This window comes from Myiozetetes cayanensis, unplaced genomic scaffold, assembly GCF_022539395.1.
Source record: "Myiozetetes cayanensis isolate MyiCay16 unplaced genomic scaffold, myiCay2020 scf16, whole genome shotgun sequence".
NCBI classification, from domain to species: domain Eukaryota; kingdom Metazoa; phylum Chordata; class Aves; order Passeriformes; family Tyrannidae; genus Myiozetetes; species Myiozetetes cayanensis.
The window spans coordinates 9,307,052-9,326,431 of NW_026087270.1; the positions used below are offsets into that span (position 1 = coordinate 9,307,052).

Genomic DNA, 19,380 nt, shown 5'->3' on the forward strand with positions numbered 1-19,380 from the left:
CCCCTACATCCAGACCACCTCTTCAAGCATTCCATTTTTGTTCACTCATTCCTGCTGTGCATTTAATCCAAATACAGGAGAACATGGAATCATGGAATCATGGAATCATTAAGGCTGGAAAGGACCTTTCCAATCACTAATTCCAACTGCTAACCCAGCACTGCCAAGCCCAGCACTGAACCCTGAGTGCCACATCTGCATGTCTTTGAAATACCTCTAGACATGGTGTCTCAACCACACACAAAAAAGAACCTCATCCTTGTAGATCTTAGGAGCTCTAAATACAAAAAAATATTAATACATTGAAATTGTTTTGGAGGAATAAAAAAAGCGTTTTTGCACTCCTGACTTAACTTAGAGCTCAAAGAAACATACCTCTCTATTAGCAACTATTTAAACTTACATTTTCTGTATCATTTTGACTGCATTGATTAATCTGAAGGCAAATGTGCATCACTTCCCCAGAACTGCAGATGTTTTAAATCTTCCTTTTAAAAGCAATCCTCCATCAACTCAGAAAATATACACACACTTAATATTTTCCTTGCACTTTAACTGTAATATTAGAAGACCATATATATAACATGTAGATGACAATTTTTCAGTGAAAATATTTTAAAACTAAACCTGTGCTTACCTGATTTGAAAATCTCATGCTCACATTCCGCTGGTCTTGGGGAGCCACGTACCGTCCAATAGGGTCCAGATCCTTAGGACTCACTAATTTGTCAGCTGAAAGTAAGTGATAATAAAAATACAGAGTGACTTGAGTACTTTCAGCAGCTTTTGTGAAGAAGGCATGCTAATTTATTTGATGGAGTTGGTTCTGCTGCATACAACCCTTGTTTTGGATCAACGACTTATAGATCAAAAGGATATTCTGCAAAATTAAGAATTAGATATTGCAAAAAAAACCTAATTAAATTTATTTGAAATCAAGCCATTTCCACATGGAGTTTTTTACATGGGAGGAAAAAAAACCCACCTAAAAATGCATTATATTAAATCTTCTCCTGAAAAAACATTAAGTATTCCAATAAAGGTATACTATTGAAAAGTTTCAACGAAATCCTTGAATAAAGGTTCATAATCTACTATGAGCCACTAAACCCTTCAAATAAGCATTCTACCTAAATTGCATTTTGCCACAAAACTCTCCAAACCTTATTTAATTTCTGCTACAGAGTAGGCCACAATGCATTTTCATTTCTTCTATATAGAAGTCAACAATTTCGTACCTATTCTTAAAAGCCTCCACACCGGGGAACAAGCTATTAATCTAAGAAGTGACTCATGACTCCATTCAGCTGCAGGAGAAAACCAGCACTGCCTCGATAAGAATGTTTCTGAACACTGCACCATGTAGTAAATGAAGACAACAGTTTATAAACTCAAAATATGTCCTCGCTGAAGCTTAGAAGTGTTAGGAAAGAAGAGAACTGATGGTGCAGTGGAAAGGAGATGCTCAGGTAGCACTGAAGAGCCCTGGCTGGGCAGTTCACCAAGGAAGCTGTGCTGGAGATGCTGGTGCCAGGAGCTCTGCCAGCCACCGCACACTGCCCTGTCCTCAGCCTGCTGCTGGGACAACAGGGCTGGACTCCTGCCAGGAACGGAGCCCGTTCCTCTGCTCTGCTCCTGCAGGGTCTCGATCCACGGACACAAAACCAGCAAAGCTAGAATATGAAAAAATCACTCTGGACAAATCATTTATACACTGACACAGGAGTTACCAGGTCATATTTAAGGAAACCACTCACTTCACCTCCACTCCACACAGAATTCTTATGCTGGCTAAAGGAATGGAAGTTACTCGATTTATGTGTGATGCAATAAAATTGATTAACCAAATGATTTCAAGATCAATGGGCTCTGCCTCAGTTCTTAAAAGCAAGAGCAGTTTCCAGGATACATGTTCTATTCCCACTGTTTTTTACATTGATTTACATTGCTTAGTAATTAAAACATAAGGTCAGAATAATTTAATATTTAAAAGAACTATACCAATAGACTGTTATAAAATATAACTTTCAATATTTACAATTTTATTTAAAATAGAATCTCAGTGAATATTCATCACTATTATTACAAATACAAGTGTATTAGAATGCAAAAGCAGAGATTTCTTTGTTAGCTCACTATCTGCATCAGCAGCAGCTGACAACATTTAATCCATTTGGTCTACACTCTAAGAAATATCAAAAATCATATTAAATCTAAGACTCTTAACCTAGTTCTAGGCAGCACTGAATCCACAAAACAAGATATAAAAATTATAAGGAAAAGGAAAGGAAAGGTAAGAGAGCTACTAAATGAAAGACCGAGTGAATTTTGAGTTGCATGAAAAAGCTGAATACCTGGCATTCCTGTCCCTTGCTTCAAAATGGGAACCTTATCACAAAGGTTTTACAAACCTCCTTATCCAACTTAAGGAGAAAATTGTGTGAAAAACAGCATTATCATTTGCACAGCAAATGTTTTTTTCTTTATAAACGATTTTTTCAGTTGCATAACAATGTGATGCCCTCCAATAGGCATCTGACACACAGACACTTTCATTGCCTGTTACTCAGAGTGTTTATAAGCAGGACCCAAATTTTGACCTCCCTACTTCTGTTTGCCCCTCTGTGGGAGGCAGAGGGAGATGTGTAAGAATTGACTCAGTTCATGTTGCTGCATTTAGAAAAGTTTGGAGTGCAAGAGGCAGAGCCCAGGCCCAGAGACAGCAGAGGAATCTAAAAGGTGTGCTGGCCTACCCAGCAGGAGCAAGGAGGTTGAACAAATACAAATTAATTGCTACCCTTGAGGCAACACAACGATCCTGAACGGATGATGAAATGGGAAAACAGCGCCTTCCCAGATACCAATGTATTTGGAGCCAGCCTGCCACTTAATTAGCAACCACCAACAAGCAAAGTAACACTTTCACCAAGGATGAGATTGTTATTCAGGTAGGTTTTCATGCAGAAAGGAGCAAAACAGAATGCACCAGTTATAAATTAGTATGAATAAATGGAGTTCCTGATACAACAACCACCGGTGAATAGACTTTGCAATGATATCTCCAGAACTCTATTTGCAGGGACTGTGAGAGAAAAGGAAAGAAAAGTTTTGAAATTTTGAATATTTGGAAAAAAAAAGAGGGTGAATGAAAAGTAGTGAATACAATGGAGAGAAAGTTCTAAAACAATAAAAGGAAACAGCTACTAATGACAACATTTCAAAAAGAGATTTATCACAACTATTTTTAAAAAAAGCAGTGTGTAAGAATGCTCAGCAAAAAACTGAAACAGGAGAATGTTATGTTACACAAACAAAATTTAGCAAACTATAAATGTAATTTATTTAACCAGCATTCTGCAGGTACAGAAAAACACAAATATTAGTACAACACCAAGTACAAGAATTAATACAGTATTCCTACATGTGCACTTGAGGATTACTTGGTTAATATTCTTAGAGGTTAAATTCATTTTTTTTTAATTAACAATGACTTTGCCTGCATTTACTTTAAAGCACTGGCTGAAAAAGGAATTATGGAAGGAATACAGTGAAGACAAACAGGTGGGAGCACCAGACAGACCCTGTCCCTCCATACCTAAATATAAACCCACTGTTCTCTCCAAGTCTCGAATTTTTAAACTCCTCCTCAGTGTTTCTCATTTTTATTACAAACAGCCTGTTTCCCTTTACAGTGTTCACAGAAAAAAGTTTCCAGAACTCAGTCTACTGATTACCAGGTAAATGCTGACCATGTTAAAATAAACTGATATATCTTGCTCCTAAAAGAAATACTGAGAAAAAAAAACAACCGTGAAGATTTTTCTGGCTTAACCACTCTTTTTGCATTAGCCTTTAATAAAATCATTTCAAGTGAGACCAAGAGTTCATTTGTGACTGAAATTCACCGTAACAATCTTTATTGGTCAAACTTTAAAAAAGAAACTAGATGAGCAATTGAAAGTACATTTTAAAGGCTAAAAATAAGAAAGACTGAATAAATTATTAGCTTTTTCTGAGACTACAGTTATTCAAAGTTTAAACTTTTCTTGCTTAAAGCAGTAAATAATTTGAATTAAAACGCTATCAAATCACTTACAAACATCATTGTACAGGTGCAGTTGATATAGTTAATCCAGAAAGCATCACATTTTGTCACAAAGAAAAGGAAAGAAGAGGGAAAGCCAGGAAAAGAAACAGCAAAAAAACTAGATCTATCATGTTTAAAAGATTTTCAGTACTCGATGAAATATTCCACTGAACTTCACAGTATGTTGCATGCAGCATAAAAATGAAAAGACTTTCAAAAAGCAATTTTTGTCTATCATGTAAGTACCAAAGCAAAGGACACACACGCCACTCACAGTCCATTCAAAACTCAAGCCAATGTTTTGGTTCAGATTCAAGAAAAACATGACCAAGACACAGTCCAAAGCTGACAGAACCTGCTCAGCCTCTTACCCAGGAGTTTGGCAATGACATACATGGCCTGTCCCCACAGGAACAGCTTTCCATCCCGGCCACTGTTACTGGGAAACCGCCTCTGACTGCCAGGGCTCCTCTTCTCCGCTTCAACAAAATCAGCTGGCACGTAGTAATACTTGGGCACAACAGGACACCCTGGGAGTTTTTAAAAAAACAGTAAGTGAGAAATCACTTCCCTCATTATTTGTTTGGAGTCTCCCCATAAAGCTGAAGTGGATCCAAAATAGGAAAAATTACACCCTAGTAATGATTTGATTGAACAGAGATGGATGTCATTCATTATTATCTCTCAAAACCACAAGCAGAGATGGAAACCCAGGGCAATATGAAACTACTTCATATTTCACCAAACTTTTCCTCAGAATTTCTTCCCAGAACACACATGGTGCCTATGTAGCATCTTACTGTGCAAAATGAAAATAAAACAATTCACCTAAAGCAAAATGCAGTTCAGGTAACAAACCATACCCAAAAGCAATGAAAGCTGGGTGACGGTGAAACACCTGGGGGGTTTTGCCCCACAGTTAACACAGGCTCAGTATCAGGCAACTTTTTAAAAACTAAAATCCTGGTCAAAAATACATACTTTTATTAATTAAATGCTAAAAAAAGCACTTGAATTTTGAAGCATTATGAATCAAAATGGCATAACTTCTTCACTGGATGATAACATACCTTCTATCTAGAATTATGCCACAGGTGTTGTTGATCATTGTAGATCAATACCCTTTATTTCAACACTTTTTAAGTGGATATGCATCAGCCATTTAGAAATATAATGACAAATGATTGACCTAACTATATGAAATAGAAATGAAAATTAATATGCTTCCTGCAAAACTAAGTTTTACTTTTGTATTGTTTTAGTTTTCAATTTATTTGGATAAAGAACTGCTGATAAACAGAATAAAGCTGCAGTGTCTGACTACTTGTTAAGAAAAAAAATTGCAGGTAAGAAGCAGAGAAAAAAATGGAAACCCAAGAGTTATTAGAAATAGAATATTCAAGTGAGTGAACACCTTGAAAGTTTAAGCTGTGATATTTGTGATGACATTCAATAAAAGGAACCACAAGATTAATTTAACATCCACAAACCTCACATATTCATTAATAATCAGAGAAAAGCAAGGACTAGCAAGGTCAGAACATTTGCTACATAATGAAAACTTGGTAAGGAAATGTTTGTTTTTCTTACAGAAACCAGTTCACTTCAACAAGTTTAAAGAACAAGTCAGACTAAAATATTCTACATCTACTTGTATAACTGTATCACAGATGTAAGAACAGGTGACTAAAATGCTGAGTTTTACAATTGGATTGTCAGTACATTCAAGCTTGTTCTGTTCTCCAGCCATTTCTTTTCCTCCCACTCAAAGTGATGGTCTTTTTCTTTTTCTTTTTTTTAACTGAATTTTGGATGGATGTGCCTGTAGGCCACCAACAGCCTTGTCTGCAGTGCCACAGAAATTCTGGAGTGCACAATTTAAGTAAGAGAACATTTATATTAGAATGCTGCCACTTTCCCTTCTCTAAGCTAGAAACAATTTCATAGGCACATAGAAAATTATTTTTTAAATCTTGTAAAATTAGGTGACAGTAAAAGATGAGAGCAATTCCCAACTGTATCCAGGTGGAACACTGAAACAATCTAACAGTTGGCAGTTACTATTTGCCAGGAAAGTCAGAGTGAACAATGTAAATTGTAAACAACAAAGCAGGGGAGGAATGAGTGGGTACAGCATAAATCTTGTATCAGTATCAGCAGCATTTTTCCAGACAATGTTATTTTTGTTATCACACTTTACAATGCAATGTATCTACATAAAAGAGATTATTTTAATATCAGTATTATGCCATGGAAAAATATATTGATATTATTACTTTTCCTTTGCTTTGACCACAATATACATTAATAGGGAAGTTAGTGTTTTAATTATTTCAGATTGATAAAAAGCTACAAGTGTTCAGAAGGATGATTTCCAGATAATACCTTCAGGTGTATGTTGAAGCAAAGGGTCCAGAAGATCCTGATATTCCTTTACTTGTGCAGGATTTCCCCTAAAAACGCCTAAAAATAACCAAATAATAATTGATTTAATGGAAGAAATAATTTTTCCATGAGCCTAATGTTCATATAAGAAAAAGAAAAAAACAATCCAGTGCTTATTTTTCAAAACTAAATATTTTTTCAAACAACTTAGTATCTACACAGAAGCAAAACACTAAACTGTAGATCCTCACTTAGTGCTACAGCTAAATCTCACAGGGATCATGAATCAGGTGCTCTGTTAGTAGCTTAAACTGAAATAAACGTCAAGTTCCATGGGATAGTAAAGCTGTGAACTTACAGGGAACAGGACCTGGACACAGAAAAGCAGCCCAGCTCCCTGCAAAGAACTTCCTTAAGTACAGCAGAACAAAGGGGCAGAGCTTGTGTGCCAGTGTGGAGACAAACAGCCTCATTCCAAATATTCAGGGCAGAGTTGCAAACTGATCCAGATGAGAGTTGCCCAGAAATCCCATTAAATAAATACAAAAGGAATTTGAAGTAGCAAATCGAATCTCTCCAAAGATTTTTTTGATGGAATGTTTACATCTGCAAGTTATACAGGTATTATATCACCCTTTTATAGAGGCTGAGAACTGCTGACACACTTCAAGATATTAAAGAGAACAGTCAACTCTCTGATGCTGCTTCTGGAGAGACACTGGTATGTTTGGGAGTATCAGTACCTTAAATGGCTTTTTTAGCAGAACTTCTCAAAATGAATCTGATCAACGCTAACACGACCAGTGTTCAGTTCATCAAAAGTTCTTAAATGAAAATATGTATCAACAATGCCAAAACCATTTCTCTTCATCCAGCAAAAAATAGATCAATTTGACAAGCACTGTCCCATTGTCACACAGGTAACAAAACCCAGCTCCCAGGAGTTACCTGGATATTCAGTTGCTTAATACAATTTGCTGAAAAGGTTTTCTTTTGTAGTCTGTGTGTTGGATGGGCAAATAGGCTTACAGCTAAACCAGTATTCACAATGCAGCAGTTTGGGGGGTTTCTTTAATGCTTTCATTACAGAGATATTCCCCTGCAATCTGCTCCTCCCATTCCATTGTCTTTTTGCAGTCACACTTGTATACACTTCAAATTTTGCTTTAAGGAAACCCGTGGATTTGGAGATTTTTGCACAAAATCTACTAACAGAGTTGGTCTATTTGCTAGAGTGTGGTCCAGGAAAAAAGGACCAGGACAGTACGTGCAAAGTATTTTTGCACACAAGAAGACTAAAATGCTTCTTTTATTCTTCTGATAACTTCAGTTAAAGATCCCTATCCTTTTGTTCTTCTCAAAACTGCAAGTGGGCAGCATTAAATGTCAGTGCCTTTCTCCTCACTCTTTGGAAAAACGTCAAGTTTTTTTTAGAAATATCAATTGTGAAACCTTATTGTACCTTCAAACACAATATTTTAATCTGTGGGTGGCCACAGAGGAGTCGAGGCAGACAGCATATCTCTCTGCCCATCACTGTCTTTATTTGAAAACTATTTAACATACTACAGAAGGGGAAAAAAAAAGGAAAAAAAAGATGGCCAGATTTTAATCCATTTAAAAATCTTTTTGACAGCTGTAACCCTACTAATTTGCTTAATCAGATTTCTGTTCTATTGAAGTTTTAGCTTCCATCCTGAATCATCCCCTGAACTTCTTTGCTGTGTCTCCTATCCTCAAGGCAAGGTCTAGGTAGTGGTGTTTTTGTTGCTGTTTGGATTTTATTGGTTTTTTTAATTCAATCAGACTGATTGAGAAAACTTGTGGCCTTTTCTGGTTCACTTTCTGAATTCTGTTTCAATTTCCACACAATATTCAACTTGAAAAGACCTGCTGCTACATTCAGTGTGTCAGTGTGTTCTCTGTTTCACTTCCTTTCCTCTGGGGTGCTGCTGCAAAGGTCTGATACACTGTGAAAGTTTTTTAGGCTTAAAAGGCAATGCAGGACCATGGCACAGACTGAGGCTTTTTAAAACACCCTTATCAAGTTCTGTTCTAAAAACAGGTCACCACAGGTTGGGGTGCTTGGGTTTTTTTTAACCCAGGAGGCAGAACTCTCGGTGAGATTTTTAGTGTCACTGCATTACGGTTTATTTTGGCAGGGCAGGAAAATTTTGCCTCTTTTTTCTAAGAGCTCACCTCTCTAATGCCTTTCAAGAACGGGAATGTAAAGGTATACTTACCATCGATTATCATGAAAATAAAAAAAAGAGGGAATTCACACTCAATGCCATCAAAAAGCTGAAAAGAAGAAAAATTCAGACATTTCATCATTTTCACTGAAGGAAATATATCTGAATAATTCTGTTGAATAATTTCTAAGCAACAAAAGACAATCATAAATGCAAAAACATTTTAGAATGTCAGTTTGTCATTTAGGTTACCACTCCTTAATCCTACAGCCACTTTAACTGTGCCTTTACATCTGCTGTGGCTCATTCTCAAGCAGAATATTTAAATAACCTACTTTTTAATTTTTCACATTTTATGGGGGGAAAAAAGAAATAAATTTTCATTTAGATAACCTTTACTGCTAAATATTGTGATCAAAACCAAAATTGTTTTCTATGCACTCAGACTGTATTCAACTGTGAAATTAAATGAAATGATAAATAATTTCCTTATTTGTTATGTGAAATCAACTGTACCCTAAATGTAAATGAAAGCACATTCATTACAAAACAAACCAATGACTCACTTGCTGACTTAGCAATCTCTGGAAACTGCACATGCAAATTACAAAATGCATCTCCTTCACTTGAAGCAATTAGGCACCACTGTGCAATCCAAATTACAATCACTGCAGAGGGGTGTCTGGCTTCGTTTTGTTTTCTTTTGGGGTTTTGGGAGGATTTGGGGCTGTTTGGCTTTGAGGTTTGTTTGCTTTTTGAAGTACTGCCTAAACATTTTGGAAAACCACAGTCTGCCCATAAGGTCATAGGTCAGGTATTCATTTACCTTAATTTCTGCTGGTTTGTAGTACCGCCGGCTCCTGTCCTCCAGCGCTGTTCTGTACCCATCCCTCAGAAACCTTTTAAACCCGTATTTCCCTTTCAGTTTTCTAATAATTTTATCTAGTGTTTGACCAAACAAAACCTCATCATCCAAAGCAAATGCTGGGTAACTAAGGCAGGGCAAAAGAGCTGCGTCAGTGTTCTGTAGAAGGAGAGGGAGAAATAGGACATTACAAATTAAATTAGATCCCTGACAATTATTTCATGCACAAAGACTGTTTAACTTATTAAGTGAAATATAAAAAAATGTTCCAAACTTATCTTCATCAAAATCATAGTACTAACACACTAAAATAAGGTGCAAAATAAAACTTCTAAAGAGGCATCAGGATAAACTATGACCCAAATACCCAGATAGAGGATTTAAAAGAGAACTCGTTTGACTCAGAATCTGACCTGGTTTACAGTTGATAATGTGCAGGTATCAGTGAAAACATTCTAAAACTTTGTGTTTTGTTGGGTTTTTTTAAATATATCCTCCAGGTTATCCCTGGAGGAAACACAAACATTAGGGTATCGTATGCTCAAAAGAATCACAAATATTTTATAAAGGTGCAGTGCTAAGTATCTATGATTAAATTATAATTTCTGAACAGCTTTTTCAGGAATAGCTTCAGGTGCTCCAACAAACAAGCTTATCTGATTCAGATATTAAGAGGATAAAGGAAAAATCCAGGAGAAAATGTGAGTAACCTTCTCAAGAACCCTGTGCACCTATTGTAAGTTAAAACCACAAAAAAATTACTAACCAGTGCATCACCAAGCTTGCAGAAACACAAAAGAGTATTCTTTTCTGCTGACATATTCAAGGTATTCAACTGTTTAAAATAACATGTTTTTGCCAATATGACTGACATGAACCCATAAAAAGAAGACAAGGACACAAAGATTCCTTCTATTGGAAAAGTAAGTTGTGAAATCAGCTTCTGCTGCAATATTTCAAGTCTCCAGCAAATAACAAACAGCAAGAGTTATAAAAGACCATTTGACTATAAAAAACTAGCTGACAGTGCCTTTTATTTTAATTATCCAGCATTACAACTCTTCTATAATTCTTGTCCACAATAAGTAAACTATTAATGTTGAAGATTATAACAGTCTGTTTCATGAACAAAAATGCTGTTATGTCCCAGAACATACAAAAAACCAGAGCTCTATGAACACTCACTTTAAATTACACATTTTCCAAACCCAAATTCACCTTTGATGATAGCACTGAAATAGATCTTTTTTTACTAATCTATACTTATGTCGCTCAGATTTATTAACCGAGGAAATAAATTTGTAACGGTAGCTTATGACAACAAGAAATTATCCATATTCAGCAATTTATGATAAGCCAACCTTAAAGGCTTTTTTTCTAGACAAAAGAAAGAATTAAAGCTAAAACAAAAAGTGTTTAAAAAATGCAGGCACAGAGTGTATAGTGGAAACTAGGCCAAAAGAAAAATAATCACCAAGACCCCAAAACCTCACTTCAGTTATTTCCAATTTTATGTTACAATTGTTTAGGAAGCTCTCACGATGCTACCCTTTTAACTTATGTATTAACAAAATAAAGAACACCACTGTAATTCCACTTCAGAAAAACAACTACATCACAGCGACAATTTAGAAGCCAAAATTTAACACCTTCCCAGCAAAATCCCATCTTTATCAAGCAGAACATAAGGGCCACCATGCAACTAAGAACTTGTATCCATTTATTTTCTCCACACTCTGTCAAGGAGAATTTTATTTAATTACTTACATGAGACCTTGACTCTCGGGGCAGCAGTGAACACAGAGTCTGCCTGTTACGATTATGGGCATCAAAATCCACAAATATAACAGACCAAGAGCAGCCCTGGAAACACAACATTACATTTGTTCAGTGGAAAGGGAAGAAGGTTAGCTTATTCTGGGGAAAACAACTGGTTCTGTGTTTTATTTGGGTTATGCTGTCATAGCCTGGGAGCTGGTATTTTCAGTCAGAAAATATAACAACGTCAAGTTGAAAATACCTTGGATTTTTACATGTATTTAAGTGTAGCCAAAATTAGATGATTTTATCTCACACTGATTATCAGTTATATGATTCATTCAGGCTATTAACCCTTCCATTAATTCTTGAAAAATAACAACTGTATTAAGGATAAAAAAAAAAAATAAAAAGAGTACCTGTCCTTCCCTGTGACTGCAGGAAATGTTCCAAAGAGTGATGCTGAATATTTCATTACAAGTCAGTTAGAACACATATTCAGCACAGAGGTACTACTTAGGTATTCAGCAGAGGTACTGCTTGGGAAAAGGGCTTCCATGCAAATAAAAATTGTCTGCTTTTCAGTTATTGTAAGGTCTGCATTATTAACATCTACTCCTTGCAAAATCTATTTCCTAGTAACACTCTGTAATTCTATACTATATCTGTCATCTTTCTGATACTTCCTGAAACAGCCAGAAAAACTCCCACATTTGAGACACTGTTTAAACACAACCAACAGCATTTAGAATTATTACCAGCAGGCAACTTCTTGCAAACTCAATGCAGTTTGTTGATGAAGAGGTATCTTCACAGACATTCCAACTGATCCTGAATCTCAGTATCACCCCACTGGAGGACACCCTCAGTGCCAACTCATTCCATTATGGTCAGAAACACCAGACCATGAGTTCTCATAAATCCACCAAATTTCTCCTAAAAAGCACTCAGTTTCTTTGGTACACTGCTCTCCCAGAGAGACTGGTACAGAACCCTCCCTTTCTAATTATTAAACACTTCCATTTCCAATTAAGTGTCTCCAGAAGTAGCTGGCCACCTTTCTTTGGGTGTCAGTACTACCACCCACTGAGATGCCTTTCCAGAGGGTTTTTTCTGACTCACTCTTTAGCTGCAGTCTAATTATACACAGTTATCATACAAATAGTCAGCTTTTGCTCTACTAGGCTAAACAAAACATTTTTTCCACTGTCCCCATGAAAAATAATCTGTTCTCTTAATCATTCTAGCAAGATACATACTGAATAGTGCTAAGAATGTACACAAATAATCACATTTGCTTTGATGATTTGTTAATTTACTTTCTTCCTAATCCAGATTCTGATTATTCACAAATCTCCAAATTCATCTACAAACTCTGAACACAATTGCACATGTGCATATGCATGTGTAGTTTCAAATTCTGTGCTACAGTGAAGAATTCTTTGGGGATTCAAAACCAGGCTAAACCCACAAGCATCTTGTTTTACAAATGAACTATTTTTCACTTCTCTAAAAACTGTAAAGTTCTGGAGTAAGGACACCTTACAAAGGCTTGATTTATTAAAAAAACAGATAAAATTGCTTTTAATATAGGATATATATCTCATACCCAAACAAGTGATTACACTCTGACTAGGTCAGACTTTGAACATGTTTCTCTTGTCACAAGCTGTCTGTCACCCCGGCAGTGATTTATGCAGGATATTGTGGTGCAGTTGCAGGTGCAAACAAATCTCTCTTGAGGGGCTCAATAGGATTTCTCAAAGCTGCTGGAACACAGCTGGAGTTAAGCACAAAGGCAAACTCTGCCACAGACTGAAGGTCAAAATGGTTTCTGTTTATGCCAACTAAATATCTCGGAAGTAAATTCTCAAAGCATAACTGGTCTTGCTTCAGCAATTTATTCATCCATTTCAGAATTTAGTAAAAAATAATTTGAAAAGAAAAAAAAAAGCCAAACCAACAGCCGCATTTACTGATGCTTGAAACTGTTGGGAAGGTAAAGATTATAGATAAATGTTATTTCTGAAATGCAATGCATGTATAATGTCTGATCATTACTGAAGATCCTCACTAGCTCCTAGTTCTTAACACTTGACATCAGCTTTTAAATGGATGATGTATCTTCCATCTGTACATTTTCTAAAACAATAATTTTGAGGAATATTCTATATTTTAGCTCCAGACTACTGTAGGTGTAACACCAAAAAGAAACGATGCACATACAAAAGGAATACAAGTCAGATATAAAAATCTCAGAAAAGTCTTGCTTTCCTAATTCATCCAAACCATGTGAAAGATTGGGAGAAGATTTTACAACTGTGCAATATATTGAAATTAAAAACCAGTAAAACAGTGGGATCATATAAAAGCAGTTTGTTTAAAGTCTGGATCAAAAACATATGGGAAGGAGACAAAAGTAGGGTAATGTTTGTTGGTAGAGGTATTCTCTGTTATCATCAAGCGATACAGTCCTGAAGGAAAAAAAACCATTTTGGCAACAAAGTTCTTCTTCAGACTAAGCTGCAACCATTATAGATTTTTTTTTTTTAAGGAAATAAAAAAAGTAATTCTGGGTAGTGAGGGCATAGTGATTTTATCAGACAAATTCTCTACCTGAAACAGGAGCAGTCAGTTTGCAAACAAACTTTTTTTAAAGCTGGAATCTAACAAAATGCCCAACCCACAGTCTAAATCATTACTGCTAAAAAATAAAAGGAGAGAAAACAAACACATTTATTACCTGTTTTCCAAAGAGATTGAAGCCATTAATTGCTTCTAAAGCTGCTTTGGCCAGCCCCACCGAGCTGAGGAGAAAACAAAACAACAAAATCCCAGAGGTATCATAATTCAAGCCCAGGCTAAAATTTAACACATTAGACAGCTTTCAGAGCTATGATCTTCTCTTGATTTGAATTTGGTGCTTAACCTTTATGTTAATAAAATGATGATGCAGCAAATTTGGGGTTGTTTTGGTAGTGGGTTGCTTTTTTCCCTTTTTTCTCTTAAACACTACTCAGCATTTTTATTTGTCTTCAAATGTCAGAGACCATCTGGAAAAAGGTGCTTTTGCTCTCACCTTGCTACCAGACATCTGGCACTATGTATCTCAAGGTCTTGAACGTAGTTTATTGACAGAGGATTTACTTCAGCACAATTTTTCAACCCAGCTCTCAAGCATTAAAGTTTAAAAGACTGATTTCTAGCTTTCCATATAATAAAAGAACTCATCAATCTGGATCCAGAATAGAAGGGTTTTCTGATGTCAACTATATAGTGACACATCTTTTATTTCACTTACTCCATGGCTAATATCTAAGCAAAACAAGACCCGGAAATACTATCAGCAAGCTTTCAACTTTGCAAGTTCACATTTAAAGTAAACTAAAATAATGTACTAAAATAATTAGATTATATAACTTGAAAAATTAAATTCTATATTAATTTATTACCAATTATGTAAATTATACAGTACAAATAAAAGTAGACACTTTAGAAAAGCCTTTTCCTTAAGAAAGTGTAGTTTTATACTTTCCTTGTGAGTACTTAGAAAACAGTAGCAAAGAAACATTCTTCTCTTTTCCTCAGTTTTAAAGAATACATAATTATATAGGTCAATTTCATTTATATCCATTCAGCTGCAGTAAGGAGCTGAAACATTAACAATATACATAAAACACTGCATTTTTGGCATGTTGATGCCAACATTTCAAACATTTAAGGTCACAGGGCATCAGAAAGTAAAATATTAAATGAGCCAGTGTGGCAGGATAGTCCACCCTGAACACACCTAAAATGCAATAATGCACACTATGCAGGCCATCACACAGTGCAAGCTCAGCTGCTGGTGCCAGGTTGCTGTCTTGGTGTTAAATTATTCTAAGATCATTCTGCTTCACCAGACTTGGAATATACATTCTTTTTTTGAAACAAGACGTGACAGACAAGCTAGTCTGAGAGCCTGTAGATCTGTGACTCCCAGTCCATCACTTCATAACTGCAAAAGCCCAGTCCAAACGTCCATATAGCAGATTCTTCCACACATTGCCTTGAAGTGTGGAGCTTCTCCCAGGAAGCAGGGATGCCTCTTCATGGTTACTCCTCAGGGGGTAAGAGAAAGAGGGAGATCTACCTGCTATCCTGTATGGTGAGTTGTAGCAGTCTCTACTGAATGATTATTTCTTTTGCCAGCTTTGATACAATTGCTTTAATGCAACTGTTTTGTTAGAGTGTAATATATTACTTTGTTCTATAATACTCTACTCGTAGATTTTTTAGCTTTTACACTGTGTAGTAAATAATTCTGGTTAGGATCTTTCATCTGTTCACTTGTTTGTTAATTTGTCATAATAAATAATTCATTTACATAAATCTTTCTGGTTTGCCATCATTAAAACCTGTGGGACAAAGTGGTTTAATCATACCTCCAGAATTCCTTTAAATTTAAACCGCTAACACAGTCTGAGGCTAAGATGAGATTCAGCCACACCTAAACCCTTCCCTGAGAAGGAGTTTAAAAAGCAAGGGAGTCCTTTCTGCATCTCGAGACTCACCGGCAGGGCTTTGCTTTTGAAAACTTGGTCTAAGCCTTCCACACACCCATGACAGCCAGTTCCCAACAGTGCTGGAGTTTAAAAACATAATATATAACACTCCCAGCTTTCTGACAGCTCTACTCAACATAAACAGCCAAGGTACAGAGAGGCCTTTGCACTTCCTACTCAGTGGTGACACACAAGTGCAGCAACCAGAAACACTGCAGAGGTTCAGCTAATTAAACAAACACCTTTCACATTCTCTCAGGCAATCAGGTAAAACAGATTCAAAGCATCCATCAAAACAAGGCTTAGTGTAATTCTGCCTACATCATTCATGAAAGTAAAATTTTAAATTACACCTTTGTCTCCCCTGCAGTGCATTTCCTCTGACCAATGTGCCTTGAGCTGGCCCTGCTTCAGTTGTACATGAACGACAACAGGGATTTTATTTCACTGACAACCCATGTGCTATCCCTACACATCTGTCCCGTTACACAGAGTTTATAACACTGCGTTATAAAAAATACTCAGAAAATAATCACTAATATTCCCCATTTCTATGTAAGAGGAGTTTTGACAGTATTGACAAACAACGTCATCGTCCACCCACAAAGAGACTTAAAGCAATCAAATTGTCAGAAACCAGCAAACAGAGACTGTGCTTTAACCTTTATTCTTCTATACTCCATTAAGCATTTTGGGATCAAAGCAAACCTTACATTTCTGTAAATAAATTTATTTGTCCTATTAATGGAAAATATGAAATTTCAAATGTTTACTAACTAAACCATATTTTAAATATGGGATCTAATTACAACTGCACAGAAAATATTGAAAATAATGAAAAAAATTCAATATAGTTCCAGAATTTTGTGTTTTAAGTATTACATTTACCTTTTAGTTGGTTTTAACAGTAGAAATATTTTAGATACTGATTTCACACTTTATCATTCATAAACCTCCATCTTCCTTTCTGAAACGCTGCCAGAAATAGTACTCATGGGATTCAGTGCTAATTGGTTCAACAAGAGAAAGCTGACCAGCTTAACTACATCCTGTTCTGAGCAGCTGCCATCAAACAGTGGTGAAATCCCTCAGTTTTGTGTCTTCTGATGATAAAAGCTTTTAGTACTGGAGAATATCATGAAGAAATAAACTGAACTCAGAAGTACTGGGAATATAATTATTTCTCTGGCTTTACTTCAAATATCTAAACAAAAATGTAATTGTTCCAAAAATTGCTTCATTCCAATTATCACCTAGCAATTGGTCAAACAAATTGGGCTCAGAATAGAACTTTTTAGAGGCATTAAGGAGTATTACCAAATTGCATATACAGAAAATGAAAATCAGAGAAATTCTGCACACTGCAATCTGTATCCCATGTTAAAACCTAATTCTTCTTCTCCCTTTCAAGTAACAGTTCTAATACCAACAGTCCTACATTTTCAGAGAAAAAAGTTATGACAAAAGGTAAAGAAGTAATAAATGTTCTAGAGTATTTAAATATTCAACTTGTATTCGGATAATGTAAAACTACTCAATCTGCCTACAAAAAAGGCAAAATTCAAGACATACGTATTCCCTCCTTGAAATCATCTGTATTTTACATGGTAATTATTCTACAATAACAATAATATTTACTGTAATTGATGAGCATTTTTCTACCCCTAGTTATTCAAAGCTCTGGACACTTCTCTACTCACACAAATATTACCTGCAAGTGACCATATAAATGTCTCCACATAATCAAGCATTCCCTTCACTAAACACACACTCACTACTTAGACTACCAAAAGTTTCATGGGTAAATGAGAGGAGGATGTTACTTTAAAAGAAAAGTCTGAGAAGAGTCTTCATACCAAGTATGTCTTCAAAAGAGTGAACAATCAAACAACACAGCACACTTCAGGATTATGATCACACTTCAAACACTTGTTTCATTCCTACTGATTAATGCCCTCCTGTTGGGTAAATTACAAGAGAGGATTTATAATAAACATTATGCTCGTGTCTCTGTAGAGAAAACACATTCTTCATACTCTATAATTTAGTAACAGAAGAAATAGGTTGTTTTAACAGTATGAATTAATGGCAAAATGTATTTTAATAAATGTTCCTTCCTCCACTCAGCAACCCACCATAAACATACTGTGTTAACATGTGGGACTCAATGCCCAGAGAAAAAGGTGCTTACTCAGAGATGGCCCCAAAGAAAACCTAACTCAAACCCTCCAGAAATATTCCTCTGAAAATTTCACAGGATCATTATGTCATCAGCTGTGAGGGACACATGGAACCCATCTAAGCCGATATGAAACCTCACTTGAAGCCAGATATGATAACCAAGACCGATTCAAGTAAACCACAGCCTCATCTAGACAAGCCTCAAAAACCTCCAATGATGGAGATTCCGTAACTCTTTGGAGTATCCTGTTCTGGCACTTCCCTCTGCTTCAAATGAAGAGATTTCTTCTTAATGTCGACACTGAACCTCATCAGGTGCAATCTTTAGACCTTACTGTAGTTGCCAATTATTGTGATGTGGCAAGGATTATCAAGAGCAGACTTGCAATCATAATACTAATACATTTGACCTTGAGCCACATTTAGGGCAGGGGAAGGTGAGACTAACCTAGAGAAACTGTACTTCCAGCTTGCTAAAAAATATTTAGTAAATGCACTTAAACATCATTTGTAACTCCCACTAACTTCTAACTGTTAGATTCACTCTTCTCTGTAAAATACCTGAGGGCATACACTAAAATTTTAATACTCTTAGCAATTGCTAATCAAAATCCACCTTAAAGCATATACACCTCTAATCCTCCTCCCATTCAGCTGCTTGCCTCCATCCAAGTGCTGTGCATTTGAACTGGAACATCAAACACCACACAGGATGTTAAAAATAAGCAAACAAGAAAAAACATCCTACATCAGTAACAATAATTTTGTAACTATATAAATCAAAATAGAGCAAGGAAGAACAGCACTATATAGCAATATAACACCTGCTCTACAGGGAAGAGCACGATCGAGGCTCTGCAGTCTCAGATTCAGAATATGAAGATGCTGCACTTTGGCAATTTCATTTTTCTCACAGTACATATGGGAGATGTCAAAAACGTTTTGCAGAGGTATCAGCAGATGCCTGGAGAACAGCTTGATCAAATGGTTACAGGACAAATTAATTTTTCAGAAGTTCAGCCGTTCGGGAAGGGGATCACAGTGCAATAAAAGCTGTTACAAATCCTGCCTTTGAACCAATAAAAGCCGTCAATTTGCACACATCAGTGCAGACCTGCTCCACAGAGTGTTCTGCTATTTATCATTTATTACAAGTGTTTTCAGCTGTACTAAGATGGAATACCAAGACTGTGAAGGCTTAAAATATCTGCATCTTTTAACACAGGCCATAATTTACAGCTACTATTCATAGACTCCCTATTATATAATGTCTTCTTTAAAAATGAAGCCTCTTTCAATAAAAGGCAAGAATTAATTTCTCATTCTGAAAGCAAACACAAATTGTATGTAGATTTACAGTCTAGGTTT

General features: G+C 36.0%; 1 protein-coding gene across 7 annotated transcripts in view; it reads right to left on the reverse strand.

Moving 5' to 3' along the window:
- Nucleotides 1-19,380, reverse strand: part of PHKB (phosphorylase kinase regulatory subunit beta) — a 70,324-nt gene that overhangs the window by 28,583 nt on the left and 22,361 nt on the right. For all 7 annotated transcript variants that reach the window (XM_050311660.1, XM_050311661.1, XM_050311667.1 and 4 more), the window contains 7 exons: nucleotides 14,031-14,094; nucleotides 11,297-11,392; nucleotides 9,491-9,688; nucleotides 8,716-8,773; nucleotides 6,473-6,550; nucleotides 4,459-4,617; nucleotides 638-732 (listed from right to left, as the gene is read on the reverse strand). In XM_050311660.1, coding sequence (XP_050167617.1) covers nucleotides 638-732; nucleotides 4,459-4,617; nucleotides 6,473-6,550; nucleotides 8,716-8,773; nucleotides 9,491-9,688; nucleotides 11,297-11,392; nucleotides 14,031-14,094 — 748 coding nt within the window. The remainder of the gene's footprint in view (nucleotides 1-637; nucleotides 733-4,458; nucleotides 4,618-6,472; nucleotides 6,551-8,715; nucleotides 8,774-9,490; nucleotides 9,689-11,296; nucleotides 11,393-14,030; nucleotides 14,095-19,380) is intronic.